Raw genomic sequence first — 20,213 nt, forward strand, 5'->3', positions numbered from 1 at the left:
GTTCCAGCTACATCTCTTAAAGTATGCACTCCCCTTAATTTCTTTGCATTTTTATATCCTTTTTATAGAAGAAAGTAAGTTTATAATTGTCATACTGTCCTTTATGATCTCTCTAGAAATAATGTGTTATTTTAAATGGTTTTGTGTCACTATAGTTTTTTGTGCTTTCCTGATAACTTGAGTTTTAATTTGACTTTGGATATGTAGGTTTTCTTTTATTGTGAACCAAAATAGGCTTTTGTCCCAAGGTCAGTTTGCTGATTATTTTCAGCTTCCCAGCCAGGATAAAGTTATTTTGATAAAGTGCGCAAGTAGCTTTCACACCAGTCATGGAGGATCAAGGTTCAGCAAGTGGATAATGTTAACTTGCTTACAAAAAAAATCGGTTGTTAAACTGCCTAACCAAGCACAGGAAAGAGCACTGAGCCAGATATTTCCAATCTTAACATACTTTCAATTTGTCCTTTGTATTGTTTTTCAAAAATATGATGCTCTATCCATGTATTTGCAATCAAAGCAGGAATGTGACATCAGGTACATATAAAGTGCATTTAACACTACTGCAAATTCTTAGTACATGTGGTGAGAATCAGGGACAGTGTAAACGTTGTCTAAATAATGATGAAGCAGAAAGTCCCATAGCACTGACAAACAATCATTTCAGCTGTTGCACTTAAGTTTAATATTTGTGCAAACCAGTTTTGGCTGTGCACAACATCTAAGCGTCCGGAGTGTGAATGCTTTAAAATAGGTGTCCTTGCATTTCAGAACGAAGTGTTCTGCTCATTTTATGGACAGGTGACATGTCAGTTAGTTGACACTGTAACCATAAAGTTTTGAAACCTAGTGAGACAACTAAAGAATTAGTCTTGGTGAAACAGCACTGGGCCTTTACGTTGTTTGTTGCTCTTCAAACTTAAATCAAACCTTTTATTTTGGTAATAATCAGACATTGTCAATTGCCTATTACATGGAGCACTTCGAGGACAGAAATGGGCACGGTATTGTAGCATTACATCTGCCAAGAATGTTGCAGAATGATGTTGATTGAAGAAACTAAAAGTAAGGTTGCAGTGAGCATACATGATGCTTGGAGAACCAGCAAATTCCATTCTTATTCTTTGTGCAGCCATTTTCCCTTTTTGAAAATTTTTTAATGGCTTTATTTAGTCAGGTGCTTGTACAGAGCACAACTGAGCCTGGCTTTCAGTATGGTTCACTATCATCTTTACACCACTTCTTTTTATCTCCTATTTATTGTGTTTATGGGGATTTGCTTGCATGAATTATATGCTATGACATTTCAGCTTTTGGTTTTGCTTAGCAAGTTTGATCAGTGTTGAAGGACCTGCTAAACCATTTCCTTTAATTGTCTACTAAGCATTTTTTCAATGGCAGCCTGTTGTAGCAAGTGTCTGAATTCAAGCTTGGAATATACCTTTTATGTATTTTTGTTTCTTGAATTAAAGACTGACGGTTCAAGCACTGGGACTGAAACTGAATGATTACTGGAATGAGAAAAAGAATAAAAGAAATCAAGAGGATCCGCAGAATGTTGTACCAGTTGAAGATTTACAGTAAGTGTTTGTATTACTGGAGCAAAAACATTCCAGTCATTCAAGCAACTTGTCTTTCATGTGGTAATTTTTCAATTCTGAGTGCTTTTGTGATGTGTGTACTATTCATTCTTGTGTACAGAAATTTAATGCAATGTATTCTCTGTTCTTTCTATCACAAATATGGATGGGCACAGGTCTGAATTTCTCAGATGCTTTTTCTTCTAAAGTTATGTTTCTGTTACATCTTCAATGAATTCCAATATGAAACACAATTTCACTGTTGGATGTAGGGTGCTTGCACTCTGAGATAATTTTTCAAAGATCAAATAAGTTGAGTGGTCTCAAATAGTTGATAGCAATGGGTTTAAAATAATTCACTGAAGGACCAGCAGGGAAGTTGCAAAGGCTTATGAAGATCATGCTACCTGAGACAGTGTAGCAACTAGATTTTCACTGGAACTTTTAAAAAGGAATTCAGTATGTACTTGAAAAAGGTTAGTTTGCAAGGTTATGGGAAAAATCAGCAGAATCAGTGAACTAAATTGGACAACTCTTTCAAAAGAGCTTAGCACAGATATTATGATCCCAGTTGCTGTTACTACTGGATGCAAGGTCTCAGAATGGAATCCTGGCTCAGAAGACCCTCATGTTTTCCAAAATAAAATGTTGAGGAACAGTCACAGGTGCCAATTAGCTGTTAACAAAAAAAAATTATTCAACATGAATATTTTTCTTACAGTACTCCTCCACTCCATCCTTAGCTTCACAAAAGTATGCAGATTTCAAAGATAACAGTTGACTCTGAAACCACTCAATAGATCTTCCGTGGATTTCTCCCCCAATTGCCTCCAAATGATTATTCCAAATGTTTGCAAACCCCGCTCTCAAAAAGGCACTCTTTTTAAAATCTTCTTTCAGATCATGTGTTCCCTCAGCTGCTTTCATCAAGGATCTGCCTCCAGGTTTTCCACTGCTTGTTTCAAACAAGACTTTCTCTCCACTGTTGTAACAAACCTTCCTCCAGGTTTTCTAACTCTCCTTTCAGGATTCCTTTGTCTTGAATGCTTTTACACAAACTCTGAGATCCAGCCACTGATTGCTTGACAGTTATTTCCCCTAACACTCCACTGTGTGGTTAGATATCACAAACCTTAGAACCACTTCAGATATCTTTCTGGCCTCTCATTTAACCAACTCCTTCTCAGCTCTGTCTGTGGCTTTGTTTAACAGGTACCCTGTTCCAGTTTCCTCTGTTCATTTAAATTAAGACTTCCTGGAAACCTCTCTAGTTTCCTTAATGAGTTCTTTAGATTTCTGGCACTTGCTTCCTTGCTACATTGTTTGGCTTTTGTTTTAGCAGTACTGAGATTTTGGACTATTATTTAAATGGTATAAAATTGCAGTATGCTGCTACACCGGGGGGCCTAGGTGCCCCTTGTGCATGAATCACAAAAAATTGATTTGCAGGTGCAGAAGGTAATTAGGAAGGCAAATGGAATTTAGTCCTTCATTGCTAGAGAGATGGAGTTTAAAAGCAGAGAGGTTATGCTGCAGCTAGAGTATTGTATACAGTTTTGGTCTCACTTGAGAGTTTTGATCGCATTGGAGAGGGCGCAGAGGAGATTCATTAGGTTGAGTCCGGAGTTGAGAGTTAGCTTATGTAGCAAGTCTGAGTAGACTGGGATTATACTCATTGGAATTTAGAAGAATGAGGGGAATTCCTGCTTCGTAAAGCAGTTGAGGCTACCTCCTTGAATGTTTTTAAAGCAAGTATAGATTTTGAACAGTGAAGGAATTAAGGATTATGGTGAGTGGGTGGGTAAGTGAAGCTGAGTCCACAAGATTAGCTATGGTCTTATTGAATGGTGGAACTGGCTTGAGGGATCAAATGGCCTAATACTGTTCCTTGTTCTCGTGTTCTTATTCCCTCTTTAGCTGCAAGATTCTTTTTCCTGAGTTCCATTCAAAACTAAACTCAAAAAGATCTCCCCAAAAGTGCCCCGGTTGCTAAGCAACATCTCATTCCTCCTCCAAGCTCACGTTTTGCGTTTCCCATCGTAAACGCACTCGGTACAATACAATCGGCACAACAGGAACACGATTTGAACTGAAACCAGAACCCTCATGCAAAACCTTTTGTTCAGCATGAATCTGATTATGCTTTCCTACACAAAACCACTAAATTCAACTGACTTAAAATTACATACTTCTTCTCATATTTAACAATTCAAATATCGCTCATTCAAAATCCTCTGTTTTCCTCACACCAATGTGACAGACTGAATCACCTTCTCTGTTGTAAAGTGAAGCTGTCTGACCATGATTTTATCCAGGATGATGCAAGCTGCAGAAATTCTGACACTTCTACAATCTGAAAATTGCAGAAATCAATTTTATTAAAGATCTTACATTTATAACCACTTGCTGTCTACATAAAAGTGCTTTAGTCACACATCTGTATTTAAAATTTAATGTCAATTGTCTTCGGTCACTATACAATTAAAAGCTTTAATCATTCATTAAGTGCTGTATTATCTTCCACAAATTGCTCAGATATTTTATGAAATACTTTCGTTTGCTATTTTCTCAAGTAAACTTTCTAATGGGCAAAAAAAAACAAAAGATAATAAAAAGCCCATAACCCTGGGATTTGCTAACTGATTTTGAAGAGGGGTTTTCAGCCTGCAAGAGGAATATTGCTTGAATTGGAACTCGTAGGGATAGGTTAGCAATTAAATATCTTGTCATGTTCAAATATTATTCAATTGGTAAATGTTAAGCTAATTCATTTGTTATAGTTAAATTGTGTTATTAACTAAAATTTTTGTTAAAAGCTTCCTAGTTTGTCAATAGAAGCACACCTGGAGTGAAACACTTATCCTCACATTCATGCCAAAATAGCAAATCGTTGGGGTCTAGTCTAATTTCATAATATACCTTGAGATTTCTGATCTCGCATCTCACACCCACACCCTTGAGGCATCACCGTTTGGTATATCTGTGGTTCACGAGAGTCAACTCCATAGGATACCTCTCAAATAAAGCCCAATGTATTTGATTTGCCATTTCTTTCCTCATTTTTGAATTAATAAATTTGTAGACTGTCCATACTTCAACTTTTTTTTCAGAAAACTTCCTGATCAGGTTTGGGCTCAGTGCGATGGCTGTTTAAAATGGCGAAAGCTTTCTGATGGCATAGATCCAGATAAGCTGCCTGATAAATGGTTCTGTAGCATGAATCCAGATCCACGGTTTAGGTAAGGATATGCATATACTACTACTCTTGGTTTCACATATTTACGTTCTACATACTTTATTTCATTTTGTGTCTGAGATGAGGGTCAAGCCTCATATTGCACTATATCAAGAAGATTAAAAAGACCAGGAAAAATCACTGGGTAAAACAAGAAGTAACGATAGTGGGATGTAAAGCTTGGATATTAAAAAAGTAAAGTTTATTTATTAGTCACAAGACTTAGATTATGACTGCAATGAAGTCACTGAAATTCCCCTAGTCGCCACATTCCAGCACCTATTTGGGTCAGTGCATCTAATATGTCTTTCAGACTGTGGGACGAAACCCATGCAGACATGGGGAGAACACGCAAACTCCACACAGACAGTGACCCAAGCCAGGAATCGAACCCACGTCCCTAGCGCAGTGAGGCAGCAGTGCTAACCTGTTGTGCCATCGTGTCACCCCTAGCTTATAAACTTTAGATTTTTCTTGCTTTGGACATATGTGCAGCCCTTTCCCAGTTAACACACCAGTCTATTCAGCCCTATGATATCCACAGATGTTTAAATTTAATCAGTGACTGATTTTTGTTTCGTACAAGGACACAACTGCATTTTCCTCTGAAATAAATTGATTTTAAAATGTGTTACCGTACCTTGGAAAATTGTAAGTTCCACATTTAGTTTTCTTCACTGAAGAGGTACCGTTATCCATTATATCTGCCATTGTCTGGAGGGCTATATAGTCTTCAGCCTTATGTTTGTGAAATGTCAGGCTAAAGGAATGTTTATTTTCTACTGCTTCATTTTCCTATGTTGATAAAAGCTGAGGAAGCAAAAAAATCCTTCATTTGTTCTTTACTAAGGCACATCTGAGATTCTACCTTCCAGCATAGGAATGTATGATGTTTGTTTAGGCTCTCAGATGGTGTTATGTTTAACGCAGTATGGATCAATTAATTGATTACCATTGAGATGTTGAGAATGAATTAACTAAGGAGGAAGCAAGGCCACAAAAGTGGACAGATGTTAGGAAATTTCCTCTTACTATCATGAGTAGCGACGATAGGCTTACAGAGAACAGTAGTAGAGAAACTTATAAATATTGCCCGAGCCATTTGTTCGCCATGCAAGCTTGATGCCAAAATAGAGCATATGGATACTAACATAAATTTGCTTGAGGCTACACTGGGCTGAATCTTCTGTGGACTGGCAAACACCCTCTGAAGGTGTGGAGGGTGAGGTGAGGGTTGTAGTGTAGCTACCCAGAGTTTACAGCTGGTTTTAATCCATCCAACTTTTCTGGGGCAACTATCTTGCTAAGGGAGTGGGAACCATCTACAAAATGATTGACTTTACATAGGAGTTTTGGAGGGCTCCAAACACAGTTATTGCCCAACTGAAATAGAAACTTCCTGGACAATTCCTGTCCAGTCATTTCATGGGGTCATCCAAGGAGTTCCCCAGCACATCTTCCTAGTTACCTCCTGGGTGCATGTCTCTGGAGAATGGAAGATAAAGGCCACATATTCACATGCAATGCCAGTCCTCTACGAACAGAATATATCCAGATATTGCACCTTTTTTAATTAAATAAATGTTGGGGGACAACAATTCCCTGATGTATTCCAACAGCAACACCTCAACCATTCAGTGCCTTTACCTTTCTTGAGTTTAAGCAGATGCTTGGGGATGACTGTTCCCTGGTGCATTTTTTTCTAATGCCTCAACCAATCAGAGCCAATTTGATTGGCTAATTAGCAACCTTTTCTAGTGCAGCATGAATTGTTTGCTTTGAAATTTGGTATTCTTACAAATCAATGTTGATGAGTACAAGATGAAAAGCTTTGGCAGCATGTCTTTTTTCAGCAGTGCTTCAGATCATTTCTTCAATGGCATTGTTCAGGTAATTTTATTGTTCCTACAACCTTTTGTGTGTGTTTAGAGCCCTAAATTGTTGAATAACACACCACAGCACCATTGCTTTGACTCCCATTATCAGGAAACTAGCATTTCAAAGAAAAGTATGCACATTTTGCAATGACCTGTTTTACGTAGAGAACTAGTCTATGGGTGCAGAAGAGTCACACAAGGTGGTTTTGATAAAACAATGAATTTGTGTGCATGAGGGCACCTTCCGAATAACATTGCTTGCTATAATGACTCTATTCCATTATTTCAGATTTGATTGATGTGCGCTTTTAGGCTGATGTTTGAGCGATTGTATGCAAATTATAATGCGAGAGTCATTGCAGGATGCTGACTGTAATTTTAACGCTCTCATCTGTACTAACCTCGCTTGAAAAGCGGGTCGAGTGTTAGAGCTATTGTGAAAACTACAGGTATTGAATCTGATAAACAGAATTTATTGGCAATGTATGGCAGTTAGTGTCTGAAAGAAAAAGGCAGGTCAATGCTTAATATGAAGGACCTCACAAAACATGAACTTGCCAGTTTCTTGGACTCCTGTGCATTGCTGATATTTTCTTTCTGCATCCATACTCAAATTGGTTTTAAATAACTATTTGTTTTCTTCATTAGGAGCTGCAGTGTCCCAGAGGAACCGGAAGATGTTGCTGAAGTTACTCCCAGTTATGAGAAAACGTATAAAAAACAGTGAGTTTCTATTATTGTTATGAAATTAATTTGTTAAAACTTTTTTAGTCATTCGTGTCACATGGGCATCACTGGCTGGCCAGCGTTTATTGCCCATCCCTAGTTCCCATCTGCCCATCCCTAGGGCAGTTCAGAGTCAGCCACATTGCTGTGGGAGTGGAGTCACATGTAGGCCAGACCAGGTAAGAACAAAAGATTTCCTTTCCTAAAGGACATTAGTGAACAAGGTGAGTTTTTCCAACAATCGATAATGGTTTCATAGCCATCAATAGATTCTTAATTCCAGATTTTTTTTATTGAATTCAAATTCCACCATCAGCCGAGGTGGGAGTCTAACCCAGATCTCCAGACCATTATTGAGTTTCTGGATTTATAGTCTAGCGATCATACAACTGGGTCATCACCTTCCCACAATATGAACCATAAGATCCTGTGCATACCATATTTTTTCTACCGTAATGCCTTTTTAAATATGTAACTAAATGAAGAGTTTAAAAGTGCATTTCAAATGTTCGGCCAGGTAAATGGGAACAACCTACATTTTGAAAATTCCTCATGCTGTGCACCAGTGATTTCAGCGGTATTTCTGTACACCCAGTGCTCCTATGCTTGCACTTGCCTTGACAGTAAAGTGGGTGAATAGGTGTCATAATCGAAGATAAGTCACTGGACATGCAAAGCATATTCTAAGTGTGGGTAGTGGTTCAGAGTCAGGAGAAGAAAAAATTGTCCATATTTGTCTTCTGTTAGTGAATTGGTAATGGAATGTACATTCAATCATTATCTACTGGAACAGAGCAGGTTGAGGAAATCTGAGGTTTTTAAAATCTTAATGAGCTTTAATATGATGAAAAAGGCAACGCTATTTTCTCTGGGACGATGGTATCAAGGGCTTATATTAAAACAGTGTAAATAATGTTCAGGGAAATTTCTTCACGTGATTGTTTCACTGGAAAAGGTCATGAAAACACTGATCTTCTTCCCATTCACAAAGACTTGATTGAAAAATCTGCCATGACATGAGCATTCTGGAAACAACTCGTATTTCTGCAGCTGGCTGCTGGCTGCAACTTGCTATTCAGATGGACAGAATTGAGAAATGTACACTGTTAAAAACCAAGATTTCATCACTGGCCCAACCATAGAGGCCACTGGCTTTGATTTTCCTTGAAGACGATGGACTGTACCCATTTGAGTTCACAGAGGGCATAAACAATGCGACCATCTGCTCCACAAGTGGAGGTGCAGGACAACCTGAAGTTGACCGCAAGTCCCAGACACACTTATGTTCGTATTAGGAATGTGTTGAAGTGTTACAAAGAATGGACAGGGAAGTGGAGTTGAGGTTGAGATAAAATCAACCATGATCGTATTGAATGGCGGAGCAGGCTTGAAGTTCTTAAGATCCCATCGACTACTAGCCCATGAAATGTTGCGAAAATTCATTTCCCTAATCGGCATCTCAAGCAGCCACTGAATGGATGGACAATCTTGAAGTCCCATTATAAGCATTTTCTGTCATACAGACAAATCTTAGATTCCTTTGTCACAGGGAATGGATTGAATTTGATTTATTATTGTTACGTATTAGCATACAGTGAAAAGCATTGTTTAACTATACAGTCAAAACATACCATTCATAGAGAAGAGAGTGCAGAACATAGTCTTAACGTCATAACTAGGATGTAGAAAAAGATCAACTTAATGCAAGGGAAGTCTGTTCCAAAAAAAAGAGTATATCTGGGGTGCATAGGTCCTTGAATATGCTAGCTGCTTTTCTGAGGCAACGGGAAGTGTACACGGTAGATGGGAGGCTGGTTTGTCTGATGGACTGGGCTTCGTTCACAGCCCCTTGTTTTTTTTTTGCGGTCTTGGACAGAGCAGGAGCTATGTGGTGCATCTGTAAAAGATGGTTGCAAAGAGAAGATTGGATAAATATTTGAAATGTGAGTTAATTATAGGCTATGGAGAGAATTACTTTGTGTCGGTGTGTGTGCTTGATCCTGGACCGGTGGACGGGCGCCGCAACAGCTCGGTGACTAGCACTGCTAGCTGTGCAGATACATGGATTTGGGCCTGTGTCTGTGGGAGTTTGTGCATTCTCCCTGTGGTTGCGTGGGTTTCCTCCGGGCGCTCCGGTTTCCTCCCACACCCCAAAGATGTGCTGTTAGGCTGATTGGTTTTACCAAATCGACACTATTCTCCCCTGAATCTGGCTAAGTTAGGGGTTCCATTCATAGACACGCAGGGTAGAATAGGTGTAGGGTGATGCGGCGGCGCGGGCTCGTTGGGCCGAAGGGCCTGTTTCCCGTGCTGGGTTGTTCTTTGTTCTTTGTTCTTTGTAATAATTGGATTGCTCAAACCAAGAGCCTGTATAGACAGTGGGCTGACTGGCCCCATCTGTTGTGCGGAACTCTGATTTTTGATTAGTACAGGGCCCATTAAAAGATTGTAAATTCCTTTTCATAAAGGAGTGCTGGAATGTAGCATGAATACAAAGATGTAATTAATCTATTCAACAAAAATACCAAACGATATGTGAAAAGAGCTGTTTTAAATGGGATTATAGTAGATCAGTTCAGAGACAGCAGGCTCAGTGGGTCAAATAACATCTTTCTATGCTAAATTTCTAACTTCTGTGGTTCGTCATTGCTATCTAGTTGCCTCTGCTGGAAGTAGGTGTGTTTGGGTAAGATGGAATTTCGTGTGATGACTCCCATGGTTGTTTAGTCTACGTAACCTCATTATCCAGGCAGGCCCATGATGAATATCCTTTTGGGTATCAGAGAGTAGCTGTCACATGCGAAATGTGTTGTAATATAAGTCAGGAAAGGTGAGTGAGGAAATTTGAGTGGGAAAAGGTTCATTTCGGTGATAAAAATCCACAGGAAAAATTAAACTTGCCGAGTAACTTTGCAACTATTTTACGGTGGCAACTGGTTTCTAGGAACTTGTGAGATTATGGACTGTGAAAAATTTGTGTACATATTAAAAAATGTACGTAGCTTACAGGTGACGGCGGTTCTATGGACCTTTTCCCACCAGTGTAACGTACTTCTGGGTTATTTCAGAGAACAAAGAAATCGTGAGAAGAATCGGCAGCGATTAATGGAACAAAACAAAGAGGTAAGATATCTTTTTGTGGCACCGAAATCATATTCGTGTCAACTTTTAGCACCTGTTTAATGTTGAAGAATGAATATAAAATTGTTAGTGTAATGCCCTTTGGCTGTCTAAAGGTTTTTCTATCCTCTCCATTAAATCTTTGTGTACAGAGTACAGATTTGAGGTAACACCTGATTATTCTTCTCATGGAAAGTACCTGGTTTCTGTTTTAAATGTCTCTTGGCATGAATGGGGACTTGTTGTGCAGACCTAATTCTTGTCTATCTGTTAGTCCTGCTCTTAAAAGATTGTAGAGAAAATCTGGAATATGCATCTTTTGGCTTTAATCGCTATTTTGTTAGTGCCTTAAAGCATAAAAATGATGAATCATCGATTTCAGTTCAGCACTTGAGCTCTGATCTGTAGGTTCTCTCAACAGAAATACTTAGAAGAACAGCTTAAGCGTAAAGAAGAAGAACTTCAGGCTGAGAAAAAGAAACGACGGGTAACAATTTTGGGCGTGGGAAGTTTTGGCATATTCTTCTTGAATGCCTTGTAGAATATGGTCAAAGTCTTCTCAAGATTAGCCTTTATTCATGGCTTTTTTTTAGAATAAAGAGTGGAGTTAACGCTTCAAATGTAACCAGCAACCTGGCCACTTTTTTTAAATCAGTTTTCTGAATTGAATTTGCTTCTCAAGTTTTTATGCACTCTTGCAAACTGGCACGTGTCTGAAGTTTTAAAATACAATTTTTTTAATTCTTAGAGTAAAAATTATAACTTGATATTTGAGTGACAACTTGGTCCAGTTTTATTAATGCAATTGCAATTAAGTTTATTACAAGAAGTATTTTTATTTAGTGTTTAACCCACCAGAGTAATCTGTTTTTAAATAAATGGCTCCAAATTAGACAGCATAATGTACTAGCTGGTGTACATCAGTCTTTTTTAAATAAATTAATTATTTTGTTTTTAAATGTGCCTGTTGGTACTCATTAGTCTAAAAAGCACATGTTTTATTTAGAGCCCCAGTGAAATGCTGCAAAAGGAACCAATTTCAGAAATGTGCCATATTGATTCAGTCTGTAGCCCTAACAAGATTTATGGATGAGACCAGCTTCCAATATGATCATTTTCCAAATAAGTTTAGTTTGCACTATTTAAATTTCTACAATATTTCTGCTAGTTCAGCTGATTTCAGATGAATTGCACCAGTGCAGTTCAAAACCAAAAAAATTTAGACGTCACTAAGTCATCCTAAAACTACAAAGTTGTTGATTTATAACCAAAGCTTCAAATGACTAAGTTTAGTAATACTTGAAACTATGCCTCAATTATGCTCTAATTGATAAACATATCTTGATATTATTGATGAGGTATTAAATATGAAACCTGTGAAACTGTTAACCTTGGGAAAGGAAAAAAAAAATGTGAACAGCAATGAGTAAGATGTAATCAAAATAATTTGAGGCTGGAGATAAAGAGACCAAATATGAGATGACCCTTCATGCCTCTTTGATTCACAGCAAAGTGCAGACCTACAGAACATCATCCAGAAGTATAGCAAGGAAGCTGATGCTCTTCGGAAGGAACAGGCAATATTGCAACAAATGCTACATAAAAAGGTATAGTTTCTGAATATCTCACATGCAGCTCAGATTCACACTGTGGTAGTTTGCATGTACTGGAGCTACTATATTTTGTTAATAAAAATGCACTGCCTTATTTGCAGACAGAAATGCCAGTACATCAGTACGTGCATTGTACCTATTTCAGCTAAACAGAATAAGTGATAGCCAATCACTGGTTCATTCCTCAGGACAATGCCATGATGAATTAGGTGAGGTGGTGGTGCACAAGTAACCCAGGGTAATGCTTTGAGGACTTGGGTTCACATTCCACAGTGGCAGATGATGGAATTTAAACTCAATAAAACATCTGAAATTAAAAGTTTATTGATGGCCATGAAACCATTGCTGAAAAAAATCCATCAGGTTCACTGATGTCCTGAAGGGATGGAAATCTGTCATTCCTTTCATGGTCTGGCTACACATGATTGCAGACCCACAGAAATGTGGTTGACTCTTAAATGCCTTCTGAAGTGGCCAAGCAAGCACTCAGTTGTATTCAACCACTAAAAAGAAAACAAAAAATCAAATGGACTACATGGCGTCAAGGTAGGCACAGGAGGTGACAACGGCAAGCCCAGCCTGTCGACCCTGCAAAATCCTTCCTATTAATCTGAGGGCTTACCAAGATTGGGGGAGTTACATCACAGACAGGTCAAGCAGCAGTCTGGCATAGTCATATGCTCAGAATTGTACCTTACAGATAATAGCTCAGACACCACCATCACTATTCCTGGGTATATTCTGTCCCACCACAGGATAGACCTAGCAGAGGTGGAAGCAGGGTGGTGTACCATCAGCACAGAGTTGCTTGCCCTGGGCATCCTCAATGTCAACTCATGGCCTCAGGTCACACATGGGTAAAAAGCCTCCTGCTGATCATCACGTACCATCCTCCCTCAGCTGATGAATCCATACTCTTCCATGTTGAGTGTTACCTGAAGGAAGCGCTGGAAATGGCAAGAGTGCAGTATGTACTCTGGGTGGGGGCCTTGAATGATCATCACCAAAGCTGGCTTGGTAGTACCACCACATACCAAGCTACTAGACAGGGATTATAGTAGGTAGTAAGGGAAGCAACAAGAGGGAAGCATTGGTGTGCCTGCCGCAGATACATCTGTCCATTATGGTATCAATAGGACTGACCAGTAGGAGTTCTTGTGAGACAATGTTCTGTTTAATATTTTCTACCTGGATCAAGTTGCACCGTGAACATTCAAACAAAAAAATGTACAGCACAGGAACAGGCCCTTCGGCCCTCCAAGCCTATGCTGATCATGATGTCCTAATTTTAAAAAAAATCTTCTGCCCTAACTCGGTCCGTATCCCTCACTTCCCTTCCTATTCGTGTACCCATCCAGGTGCCTCTTAAATGCTGCCACCCTCGGCAAAAACCTCTGACTGTTCACCCTGTTTATGCCCCTCATAATTTTATATACCTGTATCAGGTCTCCCTTCAGCCTCCATCTTTCCAGTTAGTCACACAGCCTGAGGGTTTCTATACAATTCGCTCCCCTCAGTTCACAATGAAAGGTTTTAGTCAGCAACCTTATACCCATTGCATCTCTGTGATGCCTGTCCCAAGCTTTGTGTATCTCTCCATGTGTAGGCTTAGGCATGTGCCAGGCTGCAACACTCAGTTGGGGGTAGCTCTGAACTGGAAGACCAACAAGTCTTAGGCAGACTAAAATAGCATATTTCACCAAGGTGATGATCCTCCAGAGGTCATGTACCAACCTGATCTGGAAATATGTTACCCTTCCTTTGCTGTCACTAGATCAAAATCCTGAAATTCCCCCCTAAACAGCACTGTACATGTAGCTACACCTTGGGGACTGCAGCATTTCAAGAAGACAGCTCATTACCATCTTTTCAAGGACAGTTAGGGATGGGCAATAAATGCTGCCCTAACAAATGACACCCATGTCCATAAAAGAATTATGAAAAAATTTGCCTAGTTTAAATTTTCAAACAAAATTTGGCAATTGACTCAGTCGTCATTGACTGACTGATGCATTCTCCATGGCAATGCCTTTACCAATCAAAGTCCACCTGTCAACCAATCAGTACTCTCTTCTCAGGGTATAAAATGATTATTTTCCCTGGCATTGATATACTTTCAATTGTCCTGAAGCATGTAAGAGGAAGAACTTGAACAAAATTTCTATTTTCAGCAAAACAGTTACTGATTTCAGGGTCACTTGATTGAATCAATGATTATCCATCCTGAATGTGGAACACACTTATTCCTAATCTACTTTTCTAAGAGAGTTTTGCCGTGTTGACTCGCTAACACAAATATCGAGGAATAAACAGGGTGAGGGCGATTCTCCCGAAAAAGTTCGAAGTGTTGAATTCGCAGGGAAACTGGTGTAAATCACTAGTGTTTTTCAGTGGGAGTTCAGACTTGAGTCTCCCGCATTCTGTGCATGGCAGAGGTAACAATCATGAATATCATTAAAAACTCTGGGATGGGGCCTATTCATGCTGAAGTCTGACAGTTCCGGGTCTGGGTTTGCTGGCCAGTTCAATTGTGACCAGCTCCGATCCCATGCCCTATCCAGGACCATCCACAGCCTGCCTTGATCACTGGACTCCCTCCAACCCTGACCAATCCTATCTGCATAGTGGCAGTGGGACCCCCGCCCCACCAATTGCCACTAGGCTTTGCCCCCTTGGTAGTGTCTGTGCTCAGTGGATACTTTGCCCCTTGGGCAGTGTCTAGGGTACAGGTTGGCACTACCAGGGTGCCCATGCCCAGGAGGCACTAATCACTGCCACCCGAGCCCGTAGGGATCCCTGAATGCCCCTCTTCACTCCAGTGGGGTCTCCCACTTGTTCCCTGAAAGTGGGGAGCTACTCTATACTGTGCCAGGGTGAAATTGTACTGGCAGGGTGGGAAATGCTATTGGGCCTGGAGAATTCAGTCCTGGGTCCGATAATTGCAATAGAATCACATTAAAATTATTTACCTGCTGTTCCCGCCAGTTTCCAGTGTGGTCCTGACCGTGCCAGATATCCATTGTTGGGAGATGCACACGTGTTGGGAACACGTGCGTGAATTGGTGCGCATGCAAATCTTCTGGCTCAACCTGCCAAAAAATTAGTGGGTCCAAATGGGAGAATCGCCCCCTGTATTTTTAGCACTGTGTGACACCTTTGCTGTACTAACTTTGTTTGTGAAGTAATGTTGGAATTCATGATTTCCTTTCACCTGCCGTAACTTGATGTTTTTCCTGCAAGGGTACAATTTCAGGGGTTTTTTTGTCTGTTGGTTTAAATGTAGAATATATAATGGCCTTGGAACTAAGTTGAGAATACACAATTTTCTATTGCAGAACTTGGAAGCTACGTTGCCAAGGCAGCCAGATTCACATGAATCTACGCAAGTAACTCCAAGTACCCAGAGCCTTACTAAGTGGGTGGTCAATGGCGATAATACATTGAACATATCACCTAGCCTGGAACCAGCTTTATCTCCTGATTTAATCTCTCCTGTGACTAATCTTCAAATTGTGGAAGTCAAGTCGCTGTCATCGTCCACTAATGGTCAAAGGTTAGTAACCTTTTACATGCTTTTCACCTAACTGTAGTATACTTAATAATTGTACAATGGACCTCAAACACTGGTTTTAATGGGATCTCTCTGATCCTAGTTATTAACTCTTCTGAAAATGGTTTGCTTGGTTTAAAAGTTATAAAACCATAGGAGCAATTTATGAACTGCAGTGGGTGAGACACCAGTTTTGGTTGTTCGCTTTCTAGCCCTCTGTGACCTTAACAAGGTTCTTGTGTCATGAAATAGAGCCTCTCGTGGGGACCAGCAAAAAACAAGAGAGCAGAAGTAGCACTAATTTCCTGCTGGGAATGGCAGATCATGATTAAAATTCTGGCCATTGGTTTTCTTATTTGGGTCTAGCTCCACGAGCAACAGTTTTGTTTAATAAGTGTCCAAGTGGCCTTTGTTCATAGCTGAGCCTTAATTTTGGCTGTCAGCAAATCGTTTGGCAGTAGGGAATCTCGTCATTAAAATGTCAGACCTTGATTTATAGAATAAATTCCATGACCCCTGGATGCCACATAGTGTTTTAGAACAGGTGAAGTGCTTTGTGCGGTTACGTGGGAAACATGGCAGCCAATCTACGCACAGAAAACTCCCACAAATAATCAGCAACAATGATCCCATAATCTTTTTTTGTGAGGTTGATTGAGGAATCCAGTCTCAGTGAGTTTAATTCACAATAGCAGTGTAAATCTAGCAATCTCAAGATAACTCAGGTGGAGGTTGTAAGCTCCTGTTTTTGTGAGGCCAACAGTGGGGTGACCCAAATTGTCCAGCAACCTCTGGCGAAGAAGGCATGCGGAATGGGATGTGAATTGCCAGAAATTACTGTGTTAATAATAAGTTATGCTATGAAGTTGCTGCTATTTTTCTAGCAAATTCCGAGTTGGTGGCATGTTTGACAAGGAACACTTGTCTTGTTGATGGAGAATTCACCCCCAATAGTTAAATGCAGGGCTGACTGCACTGGTATCAAGTCATAAGGCCAGTCTTTGAATGTCATTTGCCTGACTTCTTTGTTTTGTCATTCTACATTCCTGAGGAACTGTATTGTAATTAAAATTGTAAAGTAACAACTCGTTAAATACAGGCATGTTTTCCCATATGAACCTGACTGTAGTTACTGTGTCCTTATATTAACCAGCCCTGTTCTTACCATTGGACCAGAGGACCTGGCACAAGGGTACTTCTCTGTTCAATAATTATAAACAATCTTCACGTATTTTGAATACTTTATTCACAAAGATGTGTATTATATGGACATTATAAAAAGCACAGGATGACAGAGTGGTGTCTGTTAGTTTTCTTTTGCAAGGAAACCCTGCAAAACCTTCTCAAATCTTGAGAAAGTTTGAGCTGCCTGTCAGTACAGAAATAAAATTGTCCAGTAGCATATTTTAGAGGCATGTCACGGGTATCAAAATTGATAATTTGACTACCTTTTGAAATTAAAGTTCTCGTCAATCACAAAGTGGCACCATATAATCAAATATGTTATAATTTAGGTCAGAAACTCTTGATGTTTTATGAAGCCCACCTGGATCATAAGTTTTGCACTTTGAATTTGGCTAGGATAAGCAGATGTTTCACCTCGCGTATGGATCAAATGACCCACTTAGGGAGCTTCTTTCAAATGAAGTTTATTTAAGAATACAGTTAACATGTATAGAAAGAAAATTAGCAATAATCTTTGTCAATTAGAAAAAAAAATTAATGTGTAGCCTTTAGCAAATATATCTAAAATGTTCCTATCAAGAGAAACTTCCCACAGAGAAGACCCTTTCCACAGGCTTAACACAGCAAAGACTAATGTTCACGTGATGCTGGAACTGCTCCAATTCTCTTGGGACACGCACAAACAAGCTTGGAGTCACAACAGCTTCAGTTTCTGGGTTGGAGAATTGAAACCCTGATTTCTCAACCTTAGAACTTCTAGCAACTCTCTGGATACCCCCAGAACAGTTTGAAGTCAGAACAGCTTCTCAAAACATCAGGGAGAGAGACCGTCCAGGCAAGCTAGCCACCGTCAGCAGATTTTCTATTCCAGGAAGACAAGAAGTCTTGCTTGCAGCTACCTAGAAATTACAAAACCAGGGACTGAGAAACACTTGTTTTGAGCTTAATGTCCCTTATAAATTCAAACTGCAGCCCCCCAAACAGAAAATGAAACCTTAAATTCACTAGGAAGGGAAAAATAAACTCTCCAGAACACATGACTTGCCAACCAGTTTTCCTCCTAACAGTGCAGGGTCATAAAAGATTAGAGAGTAAAAAGAAACACAACCCCATTTAAACTACTGAAGGAGCAATAAAAAGACCGTATAGGCAACTCAATATCAATGAAATAAGCTGAGGCTGAGAGCTGCAGAGAATATGGTTTTCAAAAGAAATAACGTTTCTTAAAGGTACGCTAACATCACAGATATGGCTGGGTGAGTGTATTTGTGCTTGTTACTATACAGGGCCCTGAAATTATTTGCTCAATAAATGAGGTTTTAGCTCTGTGCTGCACATAATGAACTTTTCATCCAAAACTTAGAAATTCCCACCTGCCCATGTATTGTGTGAACAAATGCATGAAAATGCCCAGCATTTCAGACCAAAGGACAGTTATGCACAGGGTTGAGAGACAACTGAAGTCTTTATACCCCTTGCCTTGTGCATATCCAGTGTGACTTTTGAAGGAAGCCTCCTTGATTTTGTAGTATTTTTGACTAACAGCTGCAAGCTTTTGTGGGCTTAAATGAAGAGGATTATTTATTTGTTAATGCTGAAAGTTAAACACACTGTCAATCACCGTATGTAGCATACAGGCAGTTGTGAGCACAGTTTCAGAATGGGACATTTTGACAAGTTGTAACCAAAAAAAGTTGATTATTCATGTGTTTTGACTTGTAAAAATTACTGCAGACCAGTGGAAGAAAGGAATCTTTTCAATCCTGAATTGTATTTCAGATGAATTCAAACATCTGGAGTCGATTATTAGGATTATTGTAGATTTTCTTGAAGCGATGCTTTCTCAGCAGATTATAAAGTCAGTTCCTTGTGGCTCCCTTACCATGAGGTGAAGTCTTGTACTGGCAAAACTTTTGAGAGAAAAGGAATCTGGCTGAGTGACTTTTAAGGTATCACAGGCTCCACATTATTAAAAGGCAAAGACCACGCTGCTTTTTTACTGCTATTGTTCTGAAGTTTTGGCTGTTCTCTGCAGACTGCCCCAAAAGCGTTTTTTTCAAAAGGCCAACATCATGGTTGCTTACCATGTGATGCTCTCCCAAAGATGGTGCTGGATTTTGGTTAGTCACCTACAACCTGCATTATGTTAAAGTGTCCACAACAAGTGTTTGATAAAAAGCCACATAGCCTGACACTGTGGACGTCTGACTCACTGGACCATTTGGTTGGGGCAGCTGAACCAGCATCAAGGGGGAGCCACACTATACTGGGAGAGATTCATCTTTTTAGGCTTCATTTGCCTTTTAATGCAACTGTGCAGAAGGACACAGTTGTTGGCCTCACTTACCAAACATGTTGCTTAAATATGATGATTTATCTGGAGTCAGATCGACTTGAAAATTAGGGTCCCAGTTTCTGGGAATTCTACCCACACTCATGGTATTTGGACAGCAAATTGCATTGTAGACCTTGTTGCTCAAATAATATAAGCAACCAAGGGGCCGAAGCCCTTCGAATCGAGGATTAGCATTTGGAAGGTCAGATTGACTTTGAAATGGTGAAAATCCCAGTCTGAAAATTTCATGCAAAACTATGGCATTGGACAGTAAAATGCTTTGCATGTGTAAAGTATGAATATGTCTTAGGATGTTACATAAGTTATGTACTTAAATCACAGAAACAAGCCTTTTGATATAACTGACCCGAGCTGGGGTTTTTACTTGATGTACCTCCTCCCTTCTTGTTTCATCTAACTCTATTGACCTATCTATCGTTCCTTGGTTTCTCTCATGAATTGTGATCTTGATCTGGGATGTGTTTCCTGCGGTGTGCTGTGAAAGCAGATTCAGTGCTAACTTTCAGAAGGAAATGGTTAAATATTTAAAGGGGAAGAAAGTTACAAGATTGTGGGGAAAGAGCAGGAGGGGAGTGTAGCTTTAACAAAGAACTAACGGACTGAATATCTTCACACTATGCTGCATTATCGTTTTGTGTAATGGGAGAACAGATTCTCCTTTTTTCCTTGAGGGAAATATTTTGAATTTTTAAAAATATCTTGCAAAACGTTTTCAAATGCATTAATACCTTTTGTAAAAAAGAATCATCTGTTGAAGATTAAGTAAAATACCAGGTTTATAAACTATCAACCTAGATTATGTTTATAAAAAATACAAGTCATAATTTTTAAGCTGAATCTCATTTTTAAGTTTATCTTGACTTGTGCAACAGTGTGGTTGGAACGCCTGCTGTGCTAAGCAGGTTTTGCACATTTCTGAATGTCCATTTCAGAATAGTAATAAATCATAGAATCCCTACAGTGCTAAAGGAGGC

The 20,213-nt window shown here is 39.5% G+C and overlaps 1 protein-coding gene across 3 annotated transcripts in view; it reads left to right on the forward strand.

Annotated features, from left to right (window-relative positions):
- Nucleotides 1-20,213, forward strand: part of LOC145353192 (MORC family CW-type zinc finger protein 3-like) — a 73,676-nt gene that overhangs the window by 24,460 nt on the left and 29,003 nt on the right. For all 3 annotated transcript variants that reach the window (XR_013888666.1, XR_013888667.1, XM_080203683.1), the window contains 7 exons: nt 1,470-1,577; nt 4,688-4,816; nt 7,338-7,412; nt 10,484-10,538; nt 10,957-11,022; nt 12,044-12,142; nt 15,484-15,701. Coding sequence is in view for 1 of the 3 variants with exons in the window: in XM_080203683.1 (XP_080059809.1) it covers nt 1,470-1,577; nt 4,688-4,816; nt 7,338-7,412; nt 10,484-10,538; nt 10,957-11,022; nt 12,044-12,142; nt 15,484-15,701 (750 nt within the window). In the remaining 2 variants the exon portion in view is untranslated. The remainder of the gene's footprint in view (nt 1-1,469; nt 1,578-4,687; nt 4,817-7,337; nt 7,413-10,483; nt 10,539-10,956; nt 11,023-12,043; nt 12,143-15,483; nt 15,702-20,213) is intronic.

Source organism: Carcharhinus amblyrhynchos, chromosome 15 (assembly GCF_965287045.1).
Source record: "Carcharhinus amblyrhynchos chromosome 15, sCarAmb.v2.hapA, whole genome shotgun sequence".
NCBI classification, from domain to species: domain Eukaryota; kingdom Metazoa; phylum Chordata; class Chondrichthyes; order Carcharhiniformes; family Carcharhinidae; genus Carcharhinus; species Carcharhinus amblyrhynchos.